The 21,188-nt window shown below is 56.2% G+C and overlaps 1 protein-coding gene across 5 annotated transcripts in view; it reads left to right on the plus strand.

The window, feature by feature from the left end:
• Window positions 1-21,188, plus strand: part of PLXNA1 (plexin A1) — a 106,592-nt gene that overhangs the window by 41,033 nt on the left and 44,371 nt on the right. For all 5 annotated transcript variants that reach the window (XM_065687772.1, XM_065687771.1, XM_065687775.1 and 2 more), the window contains 6 exons: window positions 4,932-5,072; window positions 7,937-8,037; window positions 8,185-8,308; window positions 10,339-10,492; window positions 11,082-11,181; window positions 18,564-18,678. In XM_065687772.1, coding sequence (XP_065543844.1) covers window positions 4,932-5,072; window positions 7,937-8,037; window positions 8,185-8,308; window positions 10,339-10,492; window positions 11,082-11,181; window positions 18,564-18,678 — 735 coding nt within the window. The remainder of the gene's footprint in view (window positions 1-4,931; window positions 5,073-7,936; window positions 8,038-8,184; window positions 8,309-10,338; window positions 10,493-11,081; window positions 11,182-18,563; window positions 18,679-21,188) is intronic.

Genomic DNA, 21,188 nt, shown 5'->3' on the forward strand with positions numbered 1-21,188 from the left:
TCCCATGGAGGGGGGATGCTCACACACCGGCTTGGATGCAGGAGCCTGGGGCTGTGATGGTCCTGAGCTGGTGAGCACCAGGGGCATGGGGAGGGGCAGGTTTTGGTTCTTGTGCTGAGCTCTGCCCATGGCAAAGCGGAGCAAGAGGATGGGGCAGGAGGGGACCAGGACACAGGTGAAGGTGGGGCAGGGACCAGCATCTCTTGTCCCGCTCTGCTCAGTCTGTCCCTAATGGACATCCCTGGAGCAAGGGGCACTCTGCTTCCCCCAGCGAGCGTGGAGAGGGAAGGGGAGAGGCTTTGAAATGCGCTCCCATAAATAAGCCTTTCTTTTGCCTTGCCCGTGAAGCTGGAAAGGGTCCCCGTGAAAAGGCTGCGAGTGTGTTCCAGGCAGATAAGTCCCTGCCTTTGAAGTGTGGCAGGCGGGCAGAAGCGCCCTCCTCTTGTAGCTGCTGCCAGCCGCTGCGAATTAATCACAGCCTGGAGAGATAAGAGCACAAAGCCTGGCTGAGCACTTCTCCTGCCCGGGGACCTTGGGACCCGGGATGGGGTTTGAGAGCCTGGAGGTGTGGGGATGCAGGGATGCGGTGGGAGAGCCATCTCTTGGGGGGTGTCCCCTGGGGTGAGATGGAGGCTCTTGGGGACCCTCTGCATGTGTTGTGGGTCCTGCAGGGAGCCGGTGGCCCCATCCAGCACCCCTGGACCATGCCATAACCCAGCACATGTGTTAAATCCAGACACAGCCATGGCATGCATGCAGCTGCCTTCCCGCTCCGGCTGCGCTTCCTCCCTCTCCGCATGGCATCCCTGGACCGCGCTGAGCTGTAAAGCCCCATCCTTGGCTGCTGTCCTCTGCTGCCAGCGCTGGGTCGCGGCTGCTGCCTTTGTCCCTCTCATCGCCTGTCTTCCCAAGGGGAAAATGCTCCTCTTTGCCTTGTGCCTGTTGCTGGTGGCTATGGGATGTGGGGAGGTTTCGCCTTGGTGGTCCTGTGAGCAGTGGGTATGGTAGTGGGGAGATGCCTCCTCACCTGGGCAAGCCTGGAGAGCATCTTGCCGTGGGGAGCAAGTGTGCTGCGATGGAAGGAGCCGTGTCTCCTCTGATGTTGTCTCTGCAGTCCCGGTGTTTTCCCTTCTCCTTGTCTTTCCTGTGAGTTTCAGGTCCCAGCTCCTCGGGGCAGTTCTCTGATGGGTTTGGGTCCTGTAGAAGCTTCTGAGTGCTCCAGCATCATGGTTTGTTAAAGGAGGACTGAGCTTTGAAGGGAGCATCAGGCTTGAGGCCACAGCAGGACTGGCCGGTGCTGTCATCTGGCCTGCACCACTGCATTGATGTGTGGGATGGCAGCTCCCTTCTCCAGCCAGGACCATGCCATTCCCAGGAATCCTCTCTAGACCTTCTGGAGGAGGACTTTGCCTCTGCCCAGCCCGGATGTGCTGTGCATGGTCACTCATTACACCGGGGGCCCCTGGTTAAAGCATTGCATGATGTCCTTTCCCTCACTGTTCCTTTGCTGGGGTTCCCCATGGTGAGGAGCATCTCTTGGCCTTGCTCTGCCTCCACCATCCTGCTCAGAGGGACCAGGTCTTAAACTCTTCCCTCTCCACACTGAAGTGATGCTGGATGCTCGCCCCATGAGGCGAGCTCATTGCTTGCATGGGAGGATGAGCACATGGGTGCCTGGCAGAGCAGCCTTTGCCTTCTTGTCTTTGGTCTCCTCCATTGGGATCCAGCCTCCCCTCGGGGCTGCTGCCAGCCCTTTACCATCACTGAGCCGCTGCCTGAAGCCAGCCCAAAGCAGCAAGAGCGAGGGCAGGAATCCTGAGCGAGAAATTAGTGTGAGTAATTATTAGTATTGGGTAATTATATCAGCATCAGGATGAGGAGAAAGGTTAATAGGTCTGGTTATTTATTTATTTCTGGTAAATGTCTTCTCCCCCGGGTGGGAAGGCGGGCGGAGGGTGGGCAGGAAGGAGCATGATTCTGAGGGGGGCTGCTCTGATTAAACCGCATCCTCTCCCCCTTTCCCTGCCCCAGCTACCCCATGGATTCAGGGAGAGGGGAGGGAAATGGTTCCCCCCCAGTGTCTGTAAAGGATGGGAGGCACTTTGTGTATCCCATGCACTGCTTTGCTACGTTATGGTCCAGACAGCCCATCCCAGCTGGGATGGATAGGTTCCCATTGGGCTAATCCCGCTGGAAAGGCCTTGATGCTGGGGTTCCCATCTCAGCCTGCATGGAGCAGAGATGCGGGGTGACGTTGGGTCTGTCTGCTGGTGGACTCCTCACGCTGGGGAGGAGCAGCAGGATGGGTTTGCCTACCACAAGCTAACCTTTGGGCCAGCCAGAGAACAACTCGGTTGCCAGGGCTTCCAAATGTCACTTCCCGAATCCCCAACCCACCCACGGAGCATCCTCAGCGGGAGGAGGAGTGCTAAAGAGATGGATTTCCACGCTGGCATGCCTGGGGTGGCCCCGTGCCCCCCACCAGCACACCCTGACGTGTGCCAGCCTGGGCTCCAGCCCTGTTTGCTTACCCAGGAGTATATTTAGGTTCTTCCTGGAGCCTCAAATTAACTGGAAGCGCTTTGCGTCTGTTGGGGTTTTTTAATGTCTCTTTCCCTTTCCCAGCACTGCGCAGTGCAATAATGTAATGGGGAAATTACCCCGCTAGTTAAAACTGAGTGCCAGCGCCACAGCCAGCTATAGATCTATTTTAGAACCAGGGGAAAGCGGTATCGATTCTGCTGCGCCGCCACTGCGGCCCATAAAAGGGTTGGAAAGGTGCGTTTGTCACGGTGAATAGTGAGGGGATGTTCCTGGTACCCTGCTCTGGAGGCTGGCTCCGGTGGGATTTCACAGGGGAGATGCTGAGAGGCAGGAGGGGAGCAACCTGTGAGGGAGGAAGGGTTCTGGGGTGATGCTGGGTACCAATGAGCAACCGGTACTGCAGGGCTTGTGGGTCTGTACCAAAAGGGCTTGGTGCCCTTTGGTGTAGGGAGTAGGAGCAAATGTGGTCCTGGACCTGGATGGAAAGACACCCCCCAGGTAAAAGGGCAGGATGTGTCCAGAGGAGGCCATGGAGATGGAGCAGCTCTGCTCTGGAGCCAGGCTGGGAGAGCTGGGCTGAGTCAGCCTGGAGAAGAGAAGGCTCCTGAAGGGGAGACCTGAGAGCAGCTCCAGTGCCTAAAGGGGCTGCAGGGAACCTGGAGAGGGGCTTGGGACAAGGGCCTGTAGGGACAGGCCAAGGGGAATGGCTTGAACCTGCCCGAGGGGAGACCGAGATGAGCTCTTAGGCAGAAGCTCTTCCCTGGGAGGGTGCTGAGGCGCTGGCACAGGGTGCCCAGAGAAGCTGTGGCTGCCCCATCCCTGGCAGTGCTCAAGGCCGGGTTGGACACAGGGGCTTGGAGCAAGCTGCTCCAGTGGAAGGGGTCCCTGCCCGTGGCAGGAGCTGGAACTGGATGAGCTTTAAGGTCCCTTCCAACCCAAACCAGTCTATGATTTGATTTGTGATTTAGGATGGGCTCTTGACGCCCCAACACACAGTGGTACCCAATGTGTAGGTGATGGGGAGCAGAATCTGCGTATGGGTCCAGCAAGGGATGCTGAGAAGGCAGGCAGAGACCAGGACCAGTTTGGGTCATGGCAATGACTCTTCAATCCTGGACATCCAGGGTGGTTTTAGCTGTGCTGTGTGCTCCTGGGAGCGATGCTGTCCATGCAAGGCTGGTCAGAGGGAGCAGGGCAGCCCTTGGCTCGGTGCTGCTCAGGCCGCGTCGCGCTCTGGATGCTCAGGGGTCTTTTTCTTAATTAAATACATTTGTTTTGTAAAACTGCCTAAAAATAATCCGGGGCTGGGGCCCGGTGGAGGCTGGCGCTGAATCAAAGGCGCCGCTCTAATTAAACCGGCCCCGGTTTGTTTGTGAGCCGCATACATTTCCATGCTAATCAGCTGCACACCGGGATCCTGCTTTCCCGGCCCCCCCGTTCCTCCTGATTGGGAGCTATGTAAATGCCAGCAGGGATTTATTGCAGGAGGGGGACGAGGTGGCCGGGATGCCATGAGGAGCTTGGGGATGGCCATGGGAGCGGGTGCGACGATCAGGGCAGGGCTGTGGGATGGATTCTGAGGGGGTGCTTGGCATCCTATGGGAGCAGATGAGACCCGCTCAGCCATTTCTTGGCACTGTCTCTCTTGAGGCTGCTCCATGTTGGGGACAGCCTGAATTGAGGAGTATCACAAGTGATGGCATTAGCAGGCTCATGCAGGCGGTCATAAGGTTATGGCTGAGTTTATTCCCTGCTTGATGGGGGTCCCCGTGGTGCCTCCTGATGTGGTTATTGCCGGTACAGCCAGAAACTGGTGCACTTAGGAAGAGCTTTAAGGTAATTGCGAGCTGGAAGGGGATTAAAGCCTTCCCCACGTTCCTGCTCAGGGAACAAAGGCACTTTCTGAACCTCTGTTGACCTTCAGCTTCCTTAAGACCCTGTTGACTTCCCAGTCACTTGTCCAAGCATTTCCTCTGATGGATGGGGGGATGCGAGCCCGGTGTGCGCCGCAGCATCCTGCCCGGGAGGGCTTGGCATGGTGTGATGTGCAAACTGCTTTTGGTACCACTGTGGCAGGGTGGGTTTGCTGCTCTGCTGCAAGCTGGGGGCTTGTCTGTGCCATGCTGTGAGTTGGAGGGGCTTCGGGGCTGAGCAGCAGTGGGGAAGTGGGGGCAGCGTGTTAAGGGGATGCAGTGTGAGGACCAGGGATGTGGCTTCCCTCTGTGGAGAGGCGAATGCCATCACCTAAACATGGTGCACCAGGCCATTTGGCACTACTTTGCCATAATGCAGTGGCCATGGCGTGGGGCGGAGGGATGGCATCTCTAAGAGGACACATTCCCCATGTGCATGTGGGATGTACTCACGCTCCCTTGCTCTCCCCACAGATCCTGGTGGACCTGACAGCCGAGAGGAAGCACCAAGCGCTGCAATACGAGAACGTCGTGGCCCACGAGGGCAGCTCCATCCTGCGGGACTTGGTGCTGAGCCCCGACCGCCAGCACATCTATGCCATGACCGAGAAGCAGGTAAGGGGAGGGGACGCAGCCCCTTTGCTGTCCTGCCTGGCAGCCCCAGCCTGCAGCCCTGGTGATGGGAAGCCCTTTGGGCATCTCCCTGGTGGGGTCTGCCCTTTGCTCCCTGGGATGAGGCTGCCTGGGGACCACGTGCAGCTCCTCTCTGCAAAAGCACTGCCCAAGGCATCGATTGTTAGCAGCAGCTGCTTGAAATGCCCATGGGGACTGGTGGCTTCTTGACCCTTCCTTGCTGTGATGGGCTGGCCATAAACCTCCCTGCTCTGTTCATCCCCTCCCGAGCAGGGTTTTTGCAGGTTAGCAGCAGCTCCTGCCTCCAAATGGCTTCTTCTCCTCTGAGGTGGCTGCTTTTGCACCTTGGGGCTGAGGGGACATGGGGCTGGTGTTCCCGTGCACACCTTGATCCCTGTCTCTGCTCGTGCTAAACCAGCCAGAGGTACAGACCTGATCCGGGTCCGGTGCTGCCGTCCTGGCAGCGTGCTTCTGGCTCACAATAGGAAGTTGTAGTTGGCTTTGTGAGTGGTTTGTGTGATCCCCAACCTGTGCAAGAGCTTGCTGCTGCCATTCATCCATCCAGGGGCTGCACTAAAGCGGGTGAAGCAGGCTCGTGCCACAGTGATGGATCCGGCTCGCTGGGGATGCAGCCAGTGGGGTGATGCAGGGTGGCTGTGGTGTGGTGCCTGTATCCCGCAGCATCTCCTCTCCTCCGCCCCGCAGAGGTGTGTGTGTGAGTGGGGCCACAGCAGAGCTTGGAGCATAACAGGATCCTGGCTGCCAGCCCGGGGGCTTGCGCGGGGGGAGGATGCTGTGTGTTTGTCTAGACAGCCCTATGGGACAGCAGGGCCCTTTCCCCCTCCTCCCAGGGCCTGCCTCTGCTCTGCTGCAGGAAACCTGCAGCGTTCCAGGTGGGGCACAGGCTGTGGCTGGGCACGGCTGCCCTGGGCCGTGTGTCTGTCCCTGTCTGTGTGTCTGCCCCTGTCTGTCTGTCCCTTGCTGTGTGTCTGTCCCTGTCTGTGTGTCTGTCCTTGTCTGTCTGTCCCTGGGCTGTGTGTCTGTCCCTGTCTGTGTGTCTGTCCTTGTCTATCTGTCCCTGGCTGTGTGTCTGTCCCTGGGTTGTGTGTTTGTCCCTGGGCTGTCTGTCCCTGTCTGTGTGTCTGTCCCTCTCTGTGTGTCTGTCGCAGACCTGGCTCAGCAAAGCCTCCCATCTGCAGGGGAGATGTTGGAGATGTGGATAGCCGGTGGGGAGGAGGTGCTTTTATGCTAACCTGGACTGGGGATGTCCACCAAGAGCCAGCGCAGAACATGCCTGTGTGGCTTCTGCCTTGGGGGGGGACCCGCTGCTGCCCCCATTGCCACCACCTGAAGCAAAGTATAGACTAAGAGATGGGAACTTCAGGTACCTTCACTGACATGCAAACTGAAGGGTACAGATTGGCCAGCCTTATCCCTGCCCTGCAGGCATCACTCTGAGCCCATGTTGGGGCTGGGAGGAGGGAAGCACCTTGGGCTTAGCCTTCAGTAGCAAAGATTGCAAATTGTAATGAAATGAGTGAGTTCTGCCTTGCTGGAGCAATGGGGAAACTGAGGCAGGAGCACAGCAGGCAGCTCCTGCACCCCCTCCCCGGTCCCCCTCTTCTCCTCCCCTCTCCTTAATAAAACCCGCTCTCCTCCCTGCTACACTTGGTGTTATCAGAGTGCTGGTGGAAAGTAATTAAATGAACAGTTGTAACAGAGCTCGAAGGGCTTGGAGAATGAGGGGATTTTAATCAAATGTGGAGGAGCAATTAATAAAGGGCTGGTAACCCCTTCAGAGCCAGGGTGCCGGCCGCACTGGGAGCACACACAGCCTGCGCCTGCAGCCATGCAATGATACAGCACTGGTGGAAGGGGCTGGGTTGGGCTGTAGAAGCATCCCTGGGGTGGAGCTGTGACTGCAGATGTGCTGCCAGGCCTGGCAGAGCAGCTGGTGACGGCTGTGGGGTCAGCCTGGAGTCCTGCATCCGTCTCTGGGGCAACAGCACGAGAGGGATGCGGAGCTGTTGGAGCGAGTCCTGAGGTGGCTGCAGGGATGCTGTGAGGGCTGGAGCAGCTCTGCTCTGGAGCCAGGCTGGGAGAGCTGGGCTGGGTCAGCCTGGAGAAGAGAAGGCTCCTGAAGGGGAGACCTGAGAGCAGCTCCAGTGCCTGAAGGGGCCACATTCTTCCCTGTGAGGGTGCTGAGGCGCTGGCACAGGGTGCCCAGAGAAGCTGTGGCTGCCCCATCCCTGGCAGTGCTCAAGGCCAGGTTGGACACAGGGGCTTGGAGCACCCTGCTCCAGTGGAAGGGGTCCCTGCCCGTGATGGGGGTTGGAGCTGGGTGAGCTTTAAGGTCCCTTCCAACACAAATCAGGCTGGGATGCTATGGTTTTAACTGCAGCTCTATTTGGAGGGCATCTCCTGGGTTTCTCTCCCAAAAGGATAATATGTCCAAGTGCATTCACAGCTTCCCTGGGCAACCCATTCCAGTGCCTCACCACCCTCACAGTAAAGAACTTCCTCCTTAGATCCAATCTAAACTTCCCCTGTTTCAGTTTCTTTGTATTCTCCCTTCTCCGGGGATCTCCCCATCTCTGCTCTTGATGCCGTTCATTTATCCCCATCCCTGGAGGGGAGCAGGATGCCCGGCGAAGCTGTGGCTGCCCCATCCCTGGCAGTGCTCAAGGCCAGGTTGGACACAGGGGCTTGGAGCAAGCTGCTCCAGTGGAAGGGGTCCCTACCCGTGGCCCTGGCTGAGCTCTAAGGTTCCTTCCAACCCAAACCATTCCATGAGTCTATGAATAACAGGAAGCTTAAAGTGAGTTGGGTGTCCTGGTTTCCCACAGGTGACGCGGGTGCCGGTGGAGAGCTGTGAGCAGTACGAGAGCTGTGAGCTGTGCCTGGGCTCGCGGGACCCCCACTGCGGCTGGTGCGTCCTCCACAACATGTAAGTACCCCAGGGCGGTCCTTGGGTCCATTGGCAAAGCATGCGTGTCCCCATCACTGCTCCCCCTGGGGACATCCCTCCTGGAATTTGGCCGTGCAGGGCCCCGGGGTCTCTTCTCCTCACCGGTTTGGTTTCCATCCCTTCCAGATGCTCACGTAAGGACCGGTGCGAGCGGGCGGACGAGCCGCAGCGCTTCGCCTCCGACCTGCAGCAGTGCGTCCAGCTCTCCGTCCAGCCCAAGAACATCTCTGTCACCATGTCCGAGGTCCCGGTAAGTCACCTCTGCTCCGTGGAGCCGCAGCAGCCGCTCCTGACCCTCTGCAGACGATGGAGGCGGGGCAGCAATTGGAAATAGCTGAGGAGTTTATGTCAACTAAGGAGAAAGGGGAAGAGAGACAAATGCAAGGTAGCAAAGCGCAGGGCATTGCTGAGGGCTGGCCTATTGATGGAGACAATAAACCAGTTGATGATTAGTCAGAAAAGACGTAGCGGAGCAATAAATATCTCCCCATAAGCCAAACACTACCATCAAGAGATGCTGTTCGCAGGCCAGCCATCCGTCTAGCTCAATAGCCTGTCTCCGACTCTGGCCTGCAGTGGATATTTTGGGATGAGACTTTGATGCACAACTCGCTGCTCTTTCAGGGCAGACAGAAAAAGATGATGGACTTCCCCAAAGTAGTTTTCCAGGCCATTAGCACCGGGAAGAGAACATGAGACAGCGTCTACGAGCAATAAAGTTTTGCAGACTGCCTTGTCTGGATATCTGGCACTCAGCATTCCTGAAAGAGTTGGCCGAGGAGTTCTGTGGCCTGCGGATCCTTGGAATAACGACTCTGTGATGAATAAGTGGATGTTGAGAAAAGGTGCTCCTTGTTTTGCCCGGGTACAGAAAGGACCAAAGGGTCAGAGGCTGCTTAGTTTGACATCAGGTTTGGAAGCAGGTATAGGATGCAAGTGATAAAGATTTAAGGATGGAGACGTAATTAATGCCAGTCGATGTGGTTTTATGTCAACCAAACCACGTCTTGTTCTTTGATGGAATTATGACTTGAATTAGGAGGAGGACTGCAGGGGATGTGATGTCTTTAGGCTTGTACAAGGCATTTGGCTTGGTACAACACAACGTTCTGATTAAAAATTAGCATTATACAATATTGATAAAGCACGTGTTAAGTGGATTAAAACCTGGCTCCGTGACAGATCTCCAAAAGTCCTCGTCAGAGGGGAATTGTCACTGGATGGAAACGGTTTAGGAAGTGCTTCTGCAGGGGCTAATGTGTGTTGTTAATGTGGAGATGAATGCGAGATGGCTGTGATGGGACCTGCTGGGGCTGATGGGGATGCTATGGGGTGAGATTCCTTTGGGAGCCATTGAGTTTGCATGGGGCTGGTTTGGCAGGGAATTGACATTGCCAAGTCTAAATCAGAAGGAGAAGACAGGCATCCACCCAGTGTACTGGGACATGGCACCAGGGCTGAGCCCTCACTATGGGGCTTCCGATGCTCCATGGGTGAAGCTGGGATTCGAGTGCTGTGTTCACCTCTCAGGTGGTTTTCCCCCTGCCCGGTGGCAGGATGCTGCGTGGGGTCCAGTGTGGTCCGTACAGGGCTGCTGTACGGGGGCTGGAATCCAGCTTTTCAAGGGAGAGGCTGAAATCCTCCCGTAAACATCATGTAAATGAGTTGAAGGCTGGAGAAAATGCCTTGCAGTGAGAGACTTCCAGAGCTCAATCTGCTTAGCTTATCAAAAAGAAGATTAAGAGGTGACTTGATTACAGAGTATAAGTGCCTTTACAAGGAGCAAATATCAGGGACTAAAGGGCTTTTTAATCTATCAAGGAAAGGCATAACAAGAACTAATGGCTGGAAGCTGTGAAAAATTCAAATGAGAAATAAGGCAAGCGTTTTGTAAAGTGAGAACTGCTGACCCTGGGAATGACTTTGTGAAGGAAGAGGTGGATTCCTCCCCTCCTTGGCTCTGCCGGAGTGGATGCCTTTCCGTGAAACACTCTTTAGTCCTGACACTGTGCTTGCTCTCTGCACAGAGGTGAGACATAATGGTTTGTGGTATGGCAAGGGCAGAGGATGGAGGCTGCGAGTCATTCCGCCTCTTAACCCATTTAAATCCGAGCTCCTTGCTCGAGTGGGGAGGCCCATGGATGGGGCTCACTTGCCAAAGCGTGAGTGGCAGATGAGGGGTTGCACCCCGTTCTGTTGGCTGGATTTACCCATAGCAGACACACAGAGGAGTCTTCTGTGCTGGTTTTCCATGTCGATGCTCTTGTCTCTCCTCCCCAGCTGGTCCTGCAGGCCTGGAATGTCCCAGATCTCTCGGCAGGAGTCAACTGTTCCTTTGAGGACTTCACCGAGTCCGAGAGCCGCATTGAAGATGGGAAGATCTACTGCAGCTCTCCCTCTGCCAAGGACGTCATCCCCATCACCAGAGGCCGCGGTGAGCTTGTGCCCCGGGGTGGGAAGACAGAGACAGACAAACCTTGTCCCACTTGTGGCCCCATAGGCAGATGTGCAGGAGGATGGTCCTGTGACAGTGATCCCCAGGCAGGACCTGAGTTGGGTTCTTGGGGTGTAGGAGGAGAAGGACATCGCTGCTCATGGGGGACTGGTCCTTGGTCTCCTCCAAGCCACGGGCAGAGCTATTTGCTGGCACTGTAGTGGTCTGTGCACCATTCCTGGGCACCCTGGCCTCATTCCCACCTATAGTCCGTGCCCAGGCAGATGTGCTGTAGGTGACCATGGACTTCAGGACATTCTGCTGACTCCAGAACTGTTAAGCTCCCCTTCAATACCTAAGTACAACCCAAGGCACCTGCCTCTATTCCATAAGGAGCTCAGAGTTGTCCTTGGCCTCTGTTGGCCTGTTGGGATGGGTGAACACTCTTTAATTGCCAGATCTGGGGCATTTTATTAACTTGAGTGGTGATGCCCAGCTCCCTCCAGCCCATTTCAAGCCTTGGTCTGACTGAATGCTGGACTAAGCACTGTGTCCTTTCTGATGCCTTTTCTGCCTGGATGTCTCCTAGGGGACAAGCGGGTGGTGAAGCTCTACCTGAAGTCAAAGGAGACAGGGAAGAAGTTTGCCTCCGTGGATTTTGTCTTCTACAACTGCAGCGTCCATCAGTCGTAAGTGGCCTGGGCTTTGTGAGGATGCTCTGGGAAGGGGCTGGTGGGGCAGGGTGAGAACTGGAGAGCTCAATCTCAGCTTTGTGGGTGCTGATGTCGCAAGAGGGAAAGGGCAGTCGAGCGCAGTGGTGTTTGCAGGGAGAAACCTCCTCCTTTTACCCTTGTAAGCTGGGGCGGTGAGCAGCGCACCCGTGGTTGGGTTGGGTGTGTGGGAACAGGTAGCATCAGGGCAGAACCTCACTTAAACAACAGGGCTTTGGGTTTGGCAAAGCTTTGGAAGAGGAGGCGAGTTTACTGCATTGCAGAGTGCAGGAATCCATGTGACCAAAAACGCCGAGCATCTTGTTATTCCTGGAAACAGTTAATAGGAATGACTTGGCGATGCAAAAGGAGAAGCCTGTGTTTTCCTGCTGTGGTACCTGCTTCCCAGGCTTGCTGGAAAGCGAGCTGGAAAGTTACAGCAACATGGGATGGAACATGCTGCATGTCCTGGGGCGTTTACCCAAGAATTTCCTAACTGGAAGTAATTGTGGATTTGCTTTCTTGTCAGGCTGCCATGAAATCCTCTCTGCGTATGGGATTTGAGGCAGTTTGAGATGTGCAGGTGATGATAAAACAGAGGAGGTGTGGATTATTGATGTGCTGTCTAAGCAGGGTGTCTAACGCCTCTAACCGCGAGCTCCTCATGGGGAGCCGTGGATGGTGTGTCTGAGCAGCGGGGAGACGGCTCCACTATGGGAACGTCGCAGGAGATGCTGGGGTGTGTTTGGGCAAAGAATTTGGAGCTTAAGAACGCGAGTGATTTCATTACCCTGCCAGAGCCCTCCCCTGGATGGTGGTGCTCCAGCTGATCAGTAATTATAGATAAGCAAATGCAGAGTGATCTCTTTTGGATGGCTCTTTGCAGCGTGGCTAGCCTGGCTTGGGCAGGGTAGGGGGGGGCTCTGCATCAAGTTGCTGCTCTACTTGGATTAGGGAAAAGCAGGTGAGCTGCAAGGGGGGGTGAGCCAGCCGCGTGCATCGCATGGGAGCGGATCCTGGCTCTCGGGAATGCTGTGGTGGCGAGGGAGGAGAGAGTTTGCCAACTTGACTTTCTCCCTCACCTTGACTCCCAGGTTGAGCTTTGTCTCCCGTCGCACGGTGTGGTTGCAATAGGATGAGCTCAGCGTTGGCGCGGGCTGGCTGCATGTCATTACCTTGCGAATCCAAATGCAGACGTGACTTTAGCTCTCCAAATCAAAGGAAGAAGACTTTCAAGTACCAATGGCATCAGATCCCTTCCGAGCGGGGGTCCAGCGGGAAGAGGTGGTCAGGGAATTGACATTTTATTTGATGTGCCTGGCACAGGAGGGGAAATAAAACCCAACATCCCCCCCCCCCCCCCAGACAAAGCTACAACAAAGAGCCCTGACTGATTTATTACTGCGTTGATGTTTAATTTTGGATGCATTATTTAAAAAGGCTAATTATGGATGCATTAATATTTATGGGCTTGCGTTGGAGCTGATAGAAAAGTCTATGTTCTAGGCTGGTGAACAGAACTATTATTTCCTTTATGTCAAGAATTTTAGGGTTTGGAGGCAGCCTTAACTGGGTGACCTGCAGTCGGGCCAGAGCCAGAAAGCATGACAGTACCTCGGATGATGCAATACTTCGAAATACCATTTGCAGACAGGCTTCTTTAATGGATCTCTTTGGAGTTAATAGCCTTTCAGATCCAGGTTTTGTGTTTTGTGCAGGAAAATCTATACGTTAGCCTGATGAATTCTGGATTGGGAACACTGCTTTTCCACGAGGCCGATGTTTTCCTGTGGAGAGCTTTGATCACTGTGCGTTACGTTCTCTTTCTGTGTTCGGGTGGCTTTGCTCAGGCTGGGAGGCAGAGCCCTGCGCACTGAATCATGTCTCAGCTGAGGATGAAGTGTTTGGGGGAGTTTTCAGGTGGTTGTGGGGAGATGGGAGGGTTCTAAGGAGCTCTTTGCTGGTGTCAGCCAGAGTAGCTCCAGGGAAGCCAGCTCAGCTCCTCTGTGTGCACTGGGGAGAGTCTGACCCTTGTTTTCAGCAGACATCTGATGCTGAAAGATGCTTTCCATCTGATGGAAAGGCATCAGCAGAACACGCTGCCAAAGCCCTTCTGCAAGCTGTGGGGCTGATGGAACCGGGCTCTCTCGTTTCTCACCACCTTGCAAAACTCTTCTTGCTGTGTCTAATCCCTTCTCCTAAAGAGAAGGGCGGGTATGGAGGAGGTTGTGCTGCCTGTGTGTTTGGCTTGTGATGGTCCAGGCCAAGAGCCCTGTTGCTGTCCATTCCGTTACTGCAGGGCTTTATAGTGCTCATCATGGGAATGTCCCCGTCACAGACCAGCGTCACTGGGGTACTTCTCTGGGCAGGGTCTGTGGGCTGCCAGCCTTGTGCTTGTCCTTGCTGCAGTGATGCTTGTGACACCCAGGTCCCATCAGCTCCAGGGTGCTGGAACAAGGGGCAGACATGCCAAGAAGCTCTATCTCCTCCTGGCTGGAGAGATGTGACTCTGCTGTTGCCCTGACCACAGCTCAGGCTTTCCCTATAAGCCTCCATTAATTAAATGGGATTTACATGCATGTCCCGGGGGCTGGGAGCAGTGGAGCTGGTCTGGTGGCCAAGGCAACCATTGGCATCCATGGGATGGTGCAGCCCTTGTGTCACTGGGCTTCTGTCTGAAGCCTTCCTGGCCGCCCATACCCACTATGGTTGGTTCTCCCCTGGCCCCGTGCTGCTTGTTTCCAGATGCTTACATATGTGTTCTTTTGGAGGCACGGACAGATGGCTGCAAGCAGTTGAGTGTATCTGGGTTCGCACAGCTGAGCTGCGAGGTGGCAACAGATCCCTGTGTGTGCCTGCGCCGGGGCAGGTGGAAAATCCCATAGGATGGCCCCACAGACCACTCGGGATAACCTGGTTTATGTCACATTTGCTGTGGGTGAGGAGGGTTGGTCCAGCCTGGGGGTGTATTCAGTGAGGGGAGGCAGCTGAAGGGGTTTAAAACCTGGGTCCTGATTCTGCATCCTCCAGGCAGGATGGTGGTGGATGCCCTGGATGAGGTCTCTGTGTCCAACCCTTACCCTTTGTGTTAAAGGCTCTTGGCAAAACCCAGCAGGGATGGAGAAGCACAGGGGTGGTGTGAAAGGAAGGGCAGAAAGACAGGGATGGAGGGAGGCAAGAGCTTATCTCCTGCCCGTGCTTCTCCAGGGTTTGGGTCTGGGCTGGAGGTCTGTTGTCGGGCTTTGGGGGCACTGGCCGTCTGTTCCTGCTGCTCCTCAGGTTTTCCCCCTTTCCCTGGGGCAGAGATGCGGATGTAAAGCCCAGAGCGCTGCAGCTCAGCCCCTCACCCTTGACAGCTGCTGCTCCAGATGCCGGCTGTGCTGGAGCAGAGTGTTTGCTAAGGATGGATCCTCCTGGCAGGAGGAGGGCTGTGGAGCAGTCGGGGTTTCCAGGCAGGATGTGCTGTGTGTGCTGTGCTGTGCTGTCTGTGTGTGTGCAGATGCTGTTTCCATAGAATCACAGAATGGTTTGGGTTGGAAAGGACCTCAAGATCATCCAGTTCCAACACCCCTGCCATTGGCAGGGACACCTCGCGCTAAACCATGGCACCCAAGGCTCTGTCCAACCTGGCCTTGAACACTGCCAGGGATGGAGCGCTCACAACCTCCCTGGGCAACCCATTCCAGTGCCTCACCACCCTCCCAGGAAAGAATTTCCTCCTTATATCCAGTCTAAACTTCCCCTGTTTCAGTTTCTTTATATTCTCCCTTCTCTGGGGATCTCCCCATCTCTGCTCTTGATGCCGTTCAGTTATCCCCATCCCTGGAGGGGAGCAGGATGCCCGGCGAAGCTGTGGCTGCCCCATCCCTGGCAGTGCTCAAGGCCAGGTTGGACACAGGGGCTTGGAGCAAGCTGCTCCAGTGGAAGGGGTCCCTGCCCGTGGCAGGGGTTGGAGCTGGATGAGCTTTAAGGTCCCTTCAACCCATGCTATGATTCAATAGCATCAGGAAGCAAAAGGAGGTGGGCGGTGGGGTGATCCCTTCCCCCTTTCCCACACTGGGCATGTACCTGGCCGCCTGCGGGGCTGAGGAGGAGGCAGATGGGGCACAAGCTGTGGGTCTGTGTTTGCTGCAGCCCCATTGCGGGGTTCCTGCCTCTCTGGCTCCCTGCACTCCCGGCATGCTTGGGGGAGGCAGTGGGGGGGAGCTCCAAGACGTGAAGGAGAACCCCCCTCTAATCATCAGAGTGATGAAAGCCTCTTAGGCAAGAAGCGATGAGGGAAGAAGCGATGCCTGACCGTGGGAAGGAGAGAGACGGCACAGATGGCATCGCGCTGCCGAGCAGCCTGCTCCTGAGCCGGGAACAGACACACGGACACACCGGGAATACAGCGCCGGCCGCGCTGACCTGCGTGGGGTCTGCAGCCCCAGCTCCTGCCCTGGGGTTCCGGCAGCCGCGCAGGAGCTGGGTGGTCAAATGGACGTGCTGGGGAAGGCCGGAGACGGGGGTTTCACTGCGTTAGCCAGCACCCGGGCAATGGCTTGGTCACCACTTCACAGAGTCCGTGGCCAGCTGGGGAGTGCTGACCCCGACAGGCTCTAAACGCAGCAGGGATGCTGCGGAGTGAGATGCGCGGTGGTGAGTGCTCTCACGGAGGTGTTTGATGTCCTTATGGCAGATGGAGAACCTCGGCAGAAGGGAGAGTGTGAAAACCATCTCCGAGGACGGGGCTTCAGGAATGGCTCAATTCAGTTGGAACCGGGGGAGGGCTGAAGGAGGAGGCGGGGAGCATACATTATGGAGGATAACCTGAGATGCTTTAGGTCCTTTAGGAAGTGGAGATCAGGAGATAAGCTGGGAACTGCAGTGTTAAATGGCAAAGGAGACCCTGAGGTGAGCAGGGTCCCACATAGCCAGGATTTTGGCTTTCAGACCAGGGTGCCCGGGGCAGGGCTGTGCTGGGTGCTTCACCCAACTGCTTTGAGGTGCTTGGGAGATGATGAAGGGGACTGGGGGGGGGGTCTTTTTGCACAGGACGCGGTGTCTGGATGATCTCTCCCATGCAGAGTGCCCGGTGGATGGCAGGGTTGGTGGTTATGCCCTGGCTTAGAGCACGCTCCTCTCTGGCCTGACCTCTCTGTAGGAGCTCTACTTCCATGAGGATTAACCCATGCTTTCCCAGCCCTGCTGCCTTCACATCCCGGATTTACCTGCCCACTGGTTGCTGCTTGAGCCCTTATCATAGGGCAGGAGCCATCCGTTTGCTTTGTCTGTGTCCCCCGCACCCTCTGTGCCTCCCTCCATCAAAGCAGGCAGAGATAGGAGGCTGTGGCTCTGCTTTTAAGTTGAATCTCTGCAGCTGAAATAAAATTGCATATATTTGCATAAGGAGCATCTCAATTAGCATATTTGTGGGTAAAGCTAAAAGGGCTGTTCATTTGGAAGCGAAAATGTGAGCGAAACATGGAAATGACTTCCAGCCCCCTTTGCAAGCAGCTTAATTAAATATTTCCTTAGTGTGTGTGCGTGGATTCGGGGAGCTCTTGCTGTATATGGAATGGTGTGTGGAACCCCAGGGCAGGCAGGGAGCAGTGGCCCTGCGAAGCGTGCACTGGCACCCTGTGCTGCCTGTACCCTGTGGGTCCCTGTGGTACCCAAAGGGACATGTCTGCTGGAGGACAAGGGCTTTGGTGTGCCCCCCGAGGATGCCCCTCTCCAGGAAGGTTTTCCTTCTGCCTCCTTGCATGGTGACGCTGTGTATTCCCGGTCGGTGATGCTGTTATCTGGTCGGTGATGCTGTGTTATCCCGGTCAGTGATGCTGTGTGTTCCTGGTCGATGATGCTGTATATTCCTGGTCAGTGATGCTGTATTATCCCAGTTGGTGATGCTATATTCCCAGTTGGTGATGCTGTGTATTCCCTGTTGGTGATGCTCTGTTCTCCCTGTTGTTTCCCAGGGGGTAGAGGCAGTGTGATAGCTGTGCTTTAGGAGCAGGATGAGGCAGGGCTGCCTGCCTCCTGCCAGAGCTGTGTTCAGGGGAAGATCCTCCCTTTGTTTAAATGTAATTGCTTTGGGCCCCATCCTGCTCACTCTCGGATCAGTGGGAGCAGGTATGAGCTTCTAGGGAGAAAAATGGGGCTGATGCTCTTTTATTTCCTCTTTATTTCTTTTTAAAGCCAGGCTGAGGCTTTTTCTTGCCCTCCAGCTTCTGCCTCAGGAGCTCTTCCATCTCCTCCTTGGGAGGGCGGCTTGGGCTGCACGGGCCATGCTTGGTGCAGACCTGCCCCATGAAGCTCCACTGCGTTAATGCAGGACCTCACTGCTGCCATGGGGCACCACAGCAGGGGAGGGCTCAGCCACACAGGGCTGAGTACCCTGAGAGCTTGGGCGTCCATGGGATCCGCAGTGCTTGCAGGCAGGGATGCCTCATGGTGCTGGGAGTCGGGGCTTTTGGGAAGCAAAGGTACAGGCCACTTGTGTGAGTGGTTGCACAAGGAGGGGATTCTTTATGTCCTCTCCTGAATGGGGGAGAGGCATCAAGGTCCCTGGGGCTGGTTTCTTTGGTAAGAGGGGTGCAGAGCACAGAGCTCGCAGCATCCCTGGTACCCAAGTGCATTCCTGTGGACCCAAGCACATCCCCGGTACCCAAGTGCATGCCCGGTACCCAAGCGCATCCCTGGTACCCAGGTGCATCGCCGGTACCCAAGTGCATCCCAAGGAGAGGCAGGGAGAGGAGGGCACACACGATCCCACCACACAAAGAGTCTGGAGAGGAGGATGGGGAGAGAAACAGAAATGTCTGGGGCTGGAGGGATGGGGTGGAAGTTGCACACACAGACACGCAGGCGTGGCTGCAGAGGGCCGAGGGAGGGAAGGGGTCACACACAACCTATTGTGAGCAGCTCAAAGGCGCTATGGTCCCGAATTGTTCATCTTGCCCAACCTTTTCCCCTCCGTGAGTGTGCATTAATCTGGCCCTTTCCTCCTCTGTTCCCCTGCAGTGCAGAGCCCTTGTTCTGCTGCTTGTTCTCTTGCTTAAATCACCTTTCAGCAAGCCCAGGTAAAGCTCCCACAGTCTGGGGCTCAGCCTCGGCTGGGAGCCGGGTGGACAGGGTCGGTGTGCCAAGCGGAATAGGGAGTGGAGCTGCGGTGCCAGGAAGATCATATCCCTTCACTCTGCTATGGGCAAAGCCTGGGGGTCCAGGGTGTGTGCAGGCATCTCCCCTCCCAGCCTGCTGGCACCTCGCTCCATGGACGAGGGGTCTTTCCCAACCAGAGATATGGGATCGCCGATGGATGCTGTCCTGCTGGAGCATCCCCAGCAGTGTTCCCCTAACGCTGCCCACTTGTCTCCCTGCAGATGCCTGTCCTGTGTGAACGGCTCCTTCCCCTGCCACTGGTGTAAGTACCGCCACATCTGCACCCACAACGCTGCCGACTGCTCCTTCCTGGAGGGACGTGTCAAGCTCTCCGAGGTAAGGTGACGTGGGTTGGCTCCCTGGTCCTGTTGCGGCTCCTTTCCCCTATGGTGATGGGGTTGGAAGAGGAAAAACCTCTTTGGAAACCTTTCCCACCGCCTTGCCTGGGGTGCTGGGACTGCCTGGGAAGCAGTGAGGATGGGATGGGACAGTGTGCCGGTGGGAAGAGGCTGTGTGGCTGCAGAGAGGCTGCTTGGGGAGCCAGGCACAGCCCAGAGCACTTGAGGTTGAATGAAAGGAAAACCAAAGGCAGAGGCACCAAAGCATTTTCCTTTGATGCTTCTGAAGGGAGCAAGCTTGAGCTGTCACTGCAGAACAACTTGTTTCCAGAGAGGGGAAGGTTGAAATCTGTAAACCAAACTGCTCTGCTACACCTCAAACCTTCTTCATCTCAAATGCACATTCCTGTGAGGAAGTTCATCCTGCACACATCCATGCCATCCAGTAGGAAACTTGGCACTGACAGGGTGCCTATGGGGGTCCCAGTGTCCCCAGCCTGTTGGTGGCATCACTGGTCCTTGGGTTGGGTCTGGAGGTCTGGTGAGCAACCATTGGCTCTGCACTAAGTGCTCGTTTGCATCCTGAAGGGAAGGTTTTGGGAAGGAGTTTTTCCTCCATTCCTGTCCTGGAAGAGGGCTCTGGTAGAACTTGTGTTTCCAGTTTGCATGTGTGAATGAGCCCTGCCTGGCTTCCCTGCTCCTTTGGGATGGGTTGACCTTGCCTGGACATGGGGTACCCACCGAGCCGGGAGGATTCAGTCACACGAGCGATCAGAAGGAGCTGTTTTCTCCTGGTCTTGCCCTGCAGAAACCTAGCGGGGGATCAGCCTGTTCCCGGCACCCCGCAGCCTGCTCTTGAGGCTGCGCTTCCAGCCAGCCCTGGCGCTGCTTCTCCAAACACGTGGTGTCCAGACCACTGCATCCCGGCGGCTCTGCTCTGCCCGTTCCCCTCGCTGAGGACATGGGGAGCTGCTGGGCTCCACCAGGCGAGCCCAAAAGCATTGGGCCGTACCCCCAGGGGTGTTGTCTATGGGACACTTGCTGCTCTTCCCTCAACCAGCCTCTTAGGAACCCATGTCACTTCCCAGCATGGCAGGGTGTCCCCCAGCAGACCTCCAGGCCGCACTGGGACCTGGAGCCGTGCCTGGGTTGAGGTTTTGGAGCCTGTTTGCACATTGGTGTGGCTTCAGCTCTTCCTGCAGGGGATGCTGAGACAGCCTCGGAGCAGCTGCTGTGGGCTGCGTGCCTGGGCTGGGATGAGACGTCCCATCCATCCCCATCCATCCTGGTCCCCAGCAGGGTGGCGTGGTGGGTCAGGGACTTGGTGCCACCGGCCACGTTAATGGTAGATGCCCGTCCCCATCCTCTCTGTGGGAGGAAGTGTGACTGGGAAGGTTATTTTAAGGAGGGTTTGGTCTGTGTGTGTTGGCTGGAGCGTGGTGGGCACTGGGCACTGAGAGCAGCACTCAGTGTCTCCGCTGGTTCCCACAGGTGGTTCACCACGGTTTCCTGGCTGGGAAAGTGACTATTTCATAGGAAAACACAAAGAGTGACCAATGGCACTGTCTTGGGAATGCCGGGAATGTTCACCTGGATTTCCGGGGGTGGCAGGGCAGGAACGAGGCGTGGGTAGGAGCCAGCGCTCATGTAAATGTGCCTGGGAATGCAGGCAGCAGGAAGGATGTCCCTGCCCGATGACTGCTGTGGCTTTGAAGCCTGAGCTCCGGAGATCACCCTGCCCTTGGCTTGCTCCATGGTGCGGGGCTTTGGAAGGGATGATGAAGAAGCACGGGTTGTCATTGGCTTTTCCCTACTTGGGGTGTCCAGCTGTGGCCTGGGGTGATCAGGGATGGATGCTGGAGCATCCCACTGCAAAAAGCTGCTCTCCTGTGACAGTCCTTGCTGATGCAGTGTTGCTGCAGAGGGGGACCAAGTGTGTTGGGGACCAAGTGTGTTCGTTCAGTCTAAGCTGGTTCAGTGTGTTTGTTCTTCATCGGCCAGGTTGGACACAGGGGCTTGGAGCAAGCTGCTCCAGTGGAAGGGGTCTCTGCCCGTAGTAGGGATTGGAACTGGATGAGCTTTAAAGTCCCTTCCAACCCAAACCAGGCTGGGATTCTGTGAATACCCCCACCAGTGGGAATGGCTGAGGACTTTGTGAAGGAACCAGCCCCAGATTCCTTTATCCCCATCACTGCGGATGGCCCAGCCTTGCAGCTGGAGCTGGGAGCTGCCAAAAACACCCAAACCACAGCGTTTGCAGCATGGCTGTAAAGCTTTCAACCTCCCCAGGCAAACCTGGACGCCTTTGTCATGGTCTCATCCAGCCAGAAAGTCAGTTTTAATGGAGAAAATCCGAGTTGTGCCATGTTGGGGAATGTGTCTGTGTGTCCGGATGCTGCTTTTCTGCCTGTCCCATCCCTTCATGGCTCCTGGGAGCTGCGGCCGTGCTGGGGGAGGCTGCTTTTGGCAGGATGCAGAGTTCTGCGGGCTGTCAGAGCATTCCCAAGG

Source organism: Lathamus discolor, chromosome 7, assembly GCF_037157495.1.
Source record: "Lathamus discolor isolate bLatDis1 chromosome 7, bLatDis1.hap1, whole genome shotgun sequence".
Taxonomy (NCBI): domain Eukaryota; kingdom Metazoa; phylum Chordata; class Aves; order Psittaciformes; family Psittacidae; genus Lathamus; species Lathamus discolor.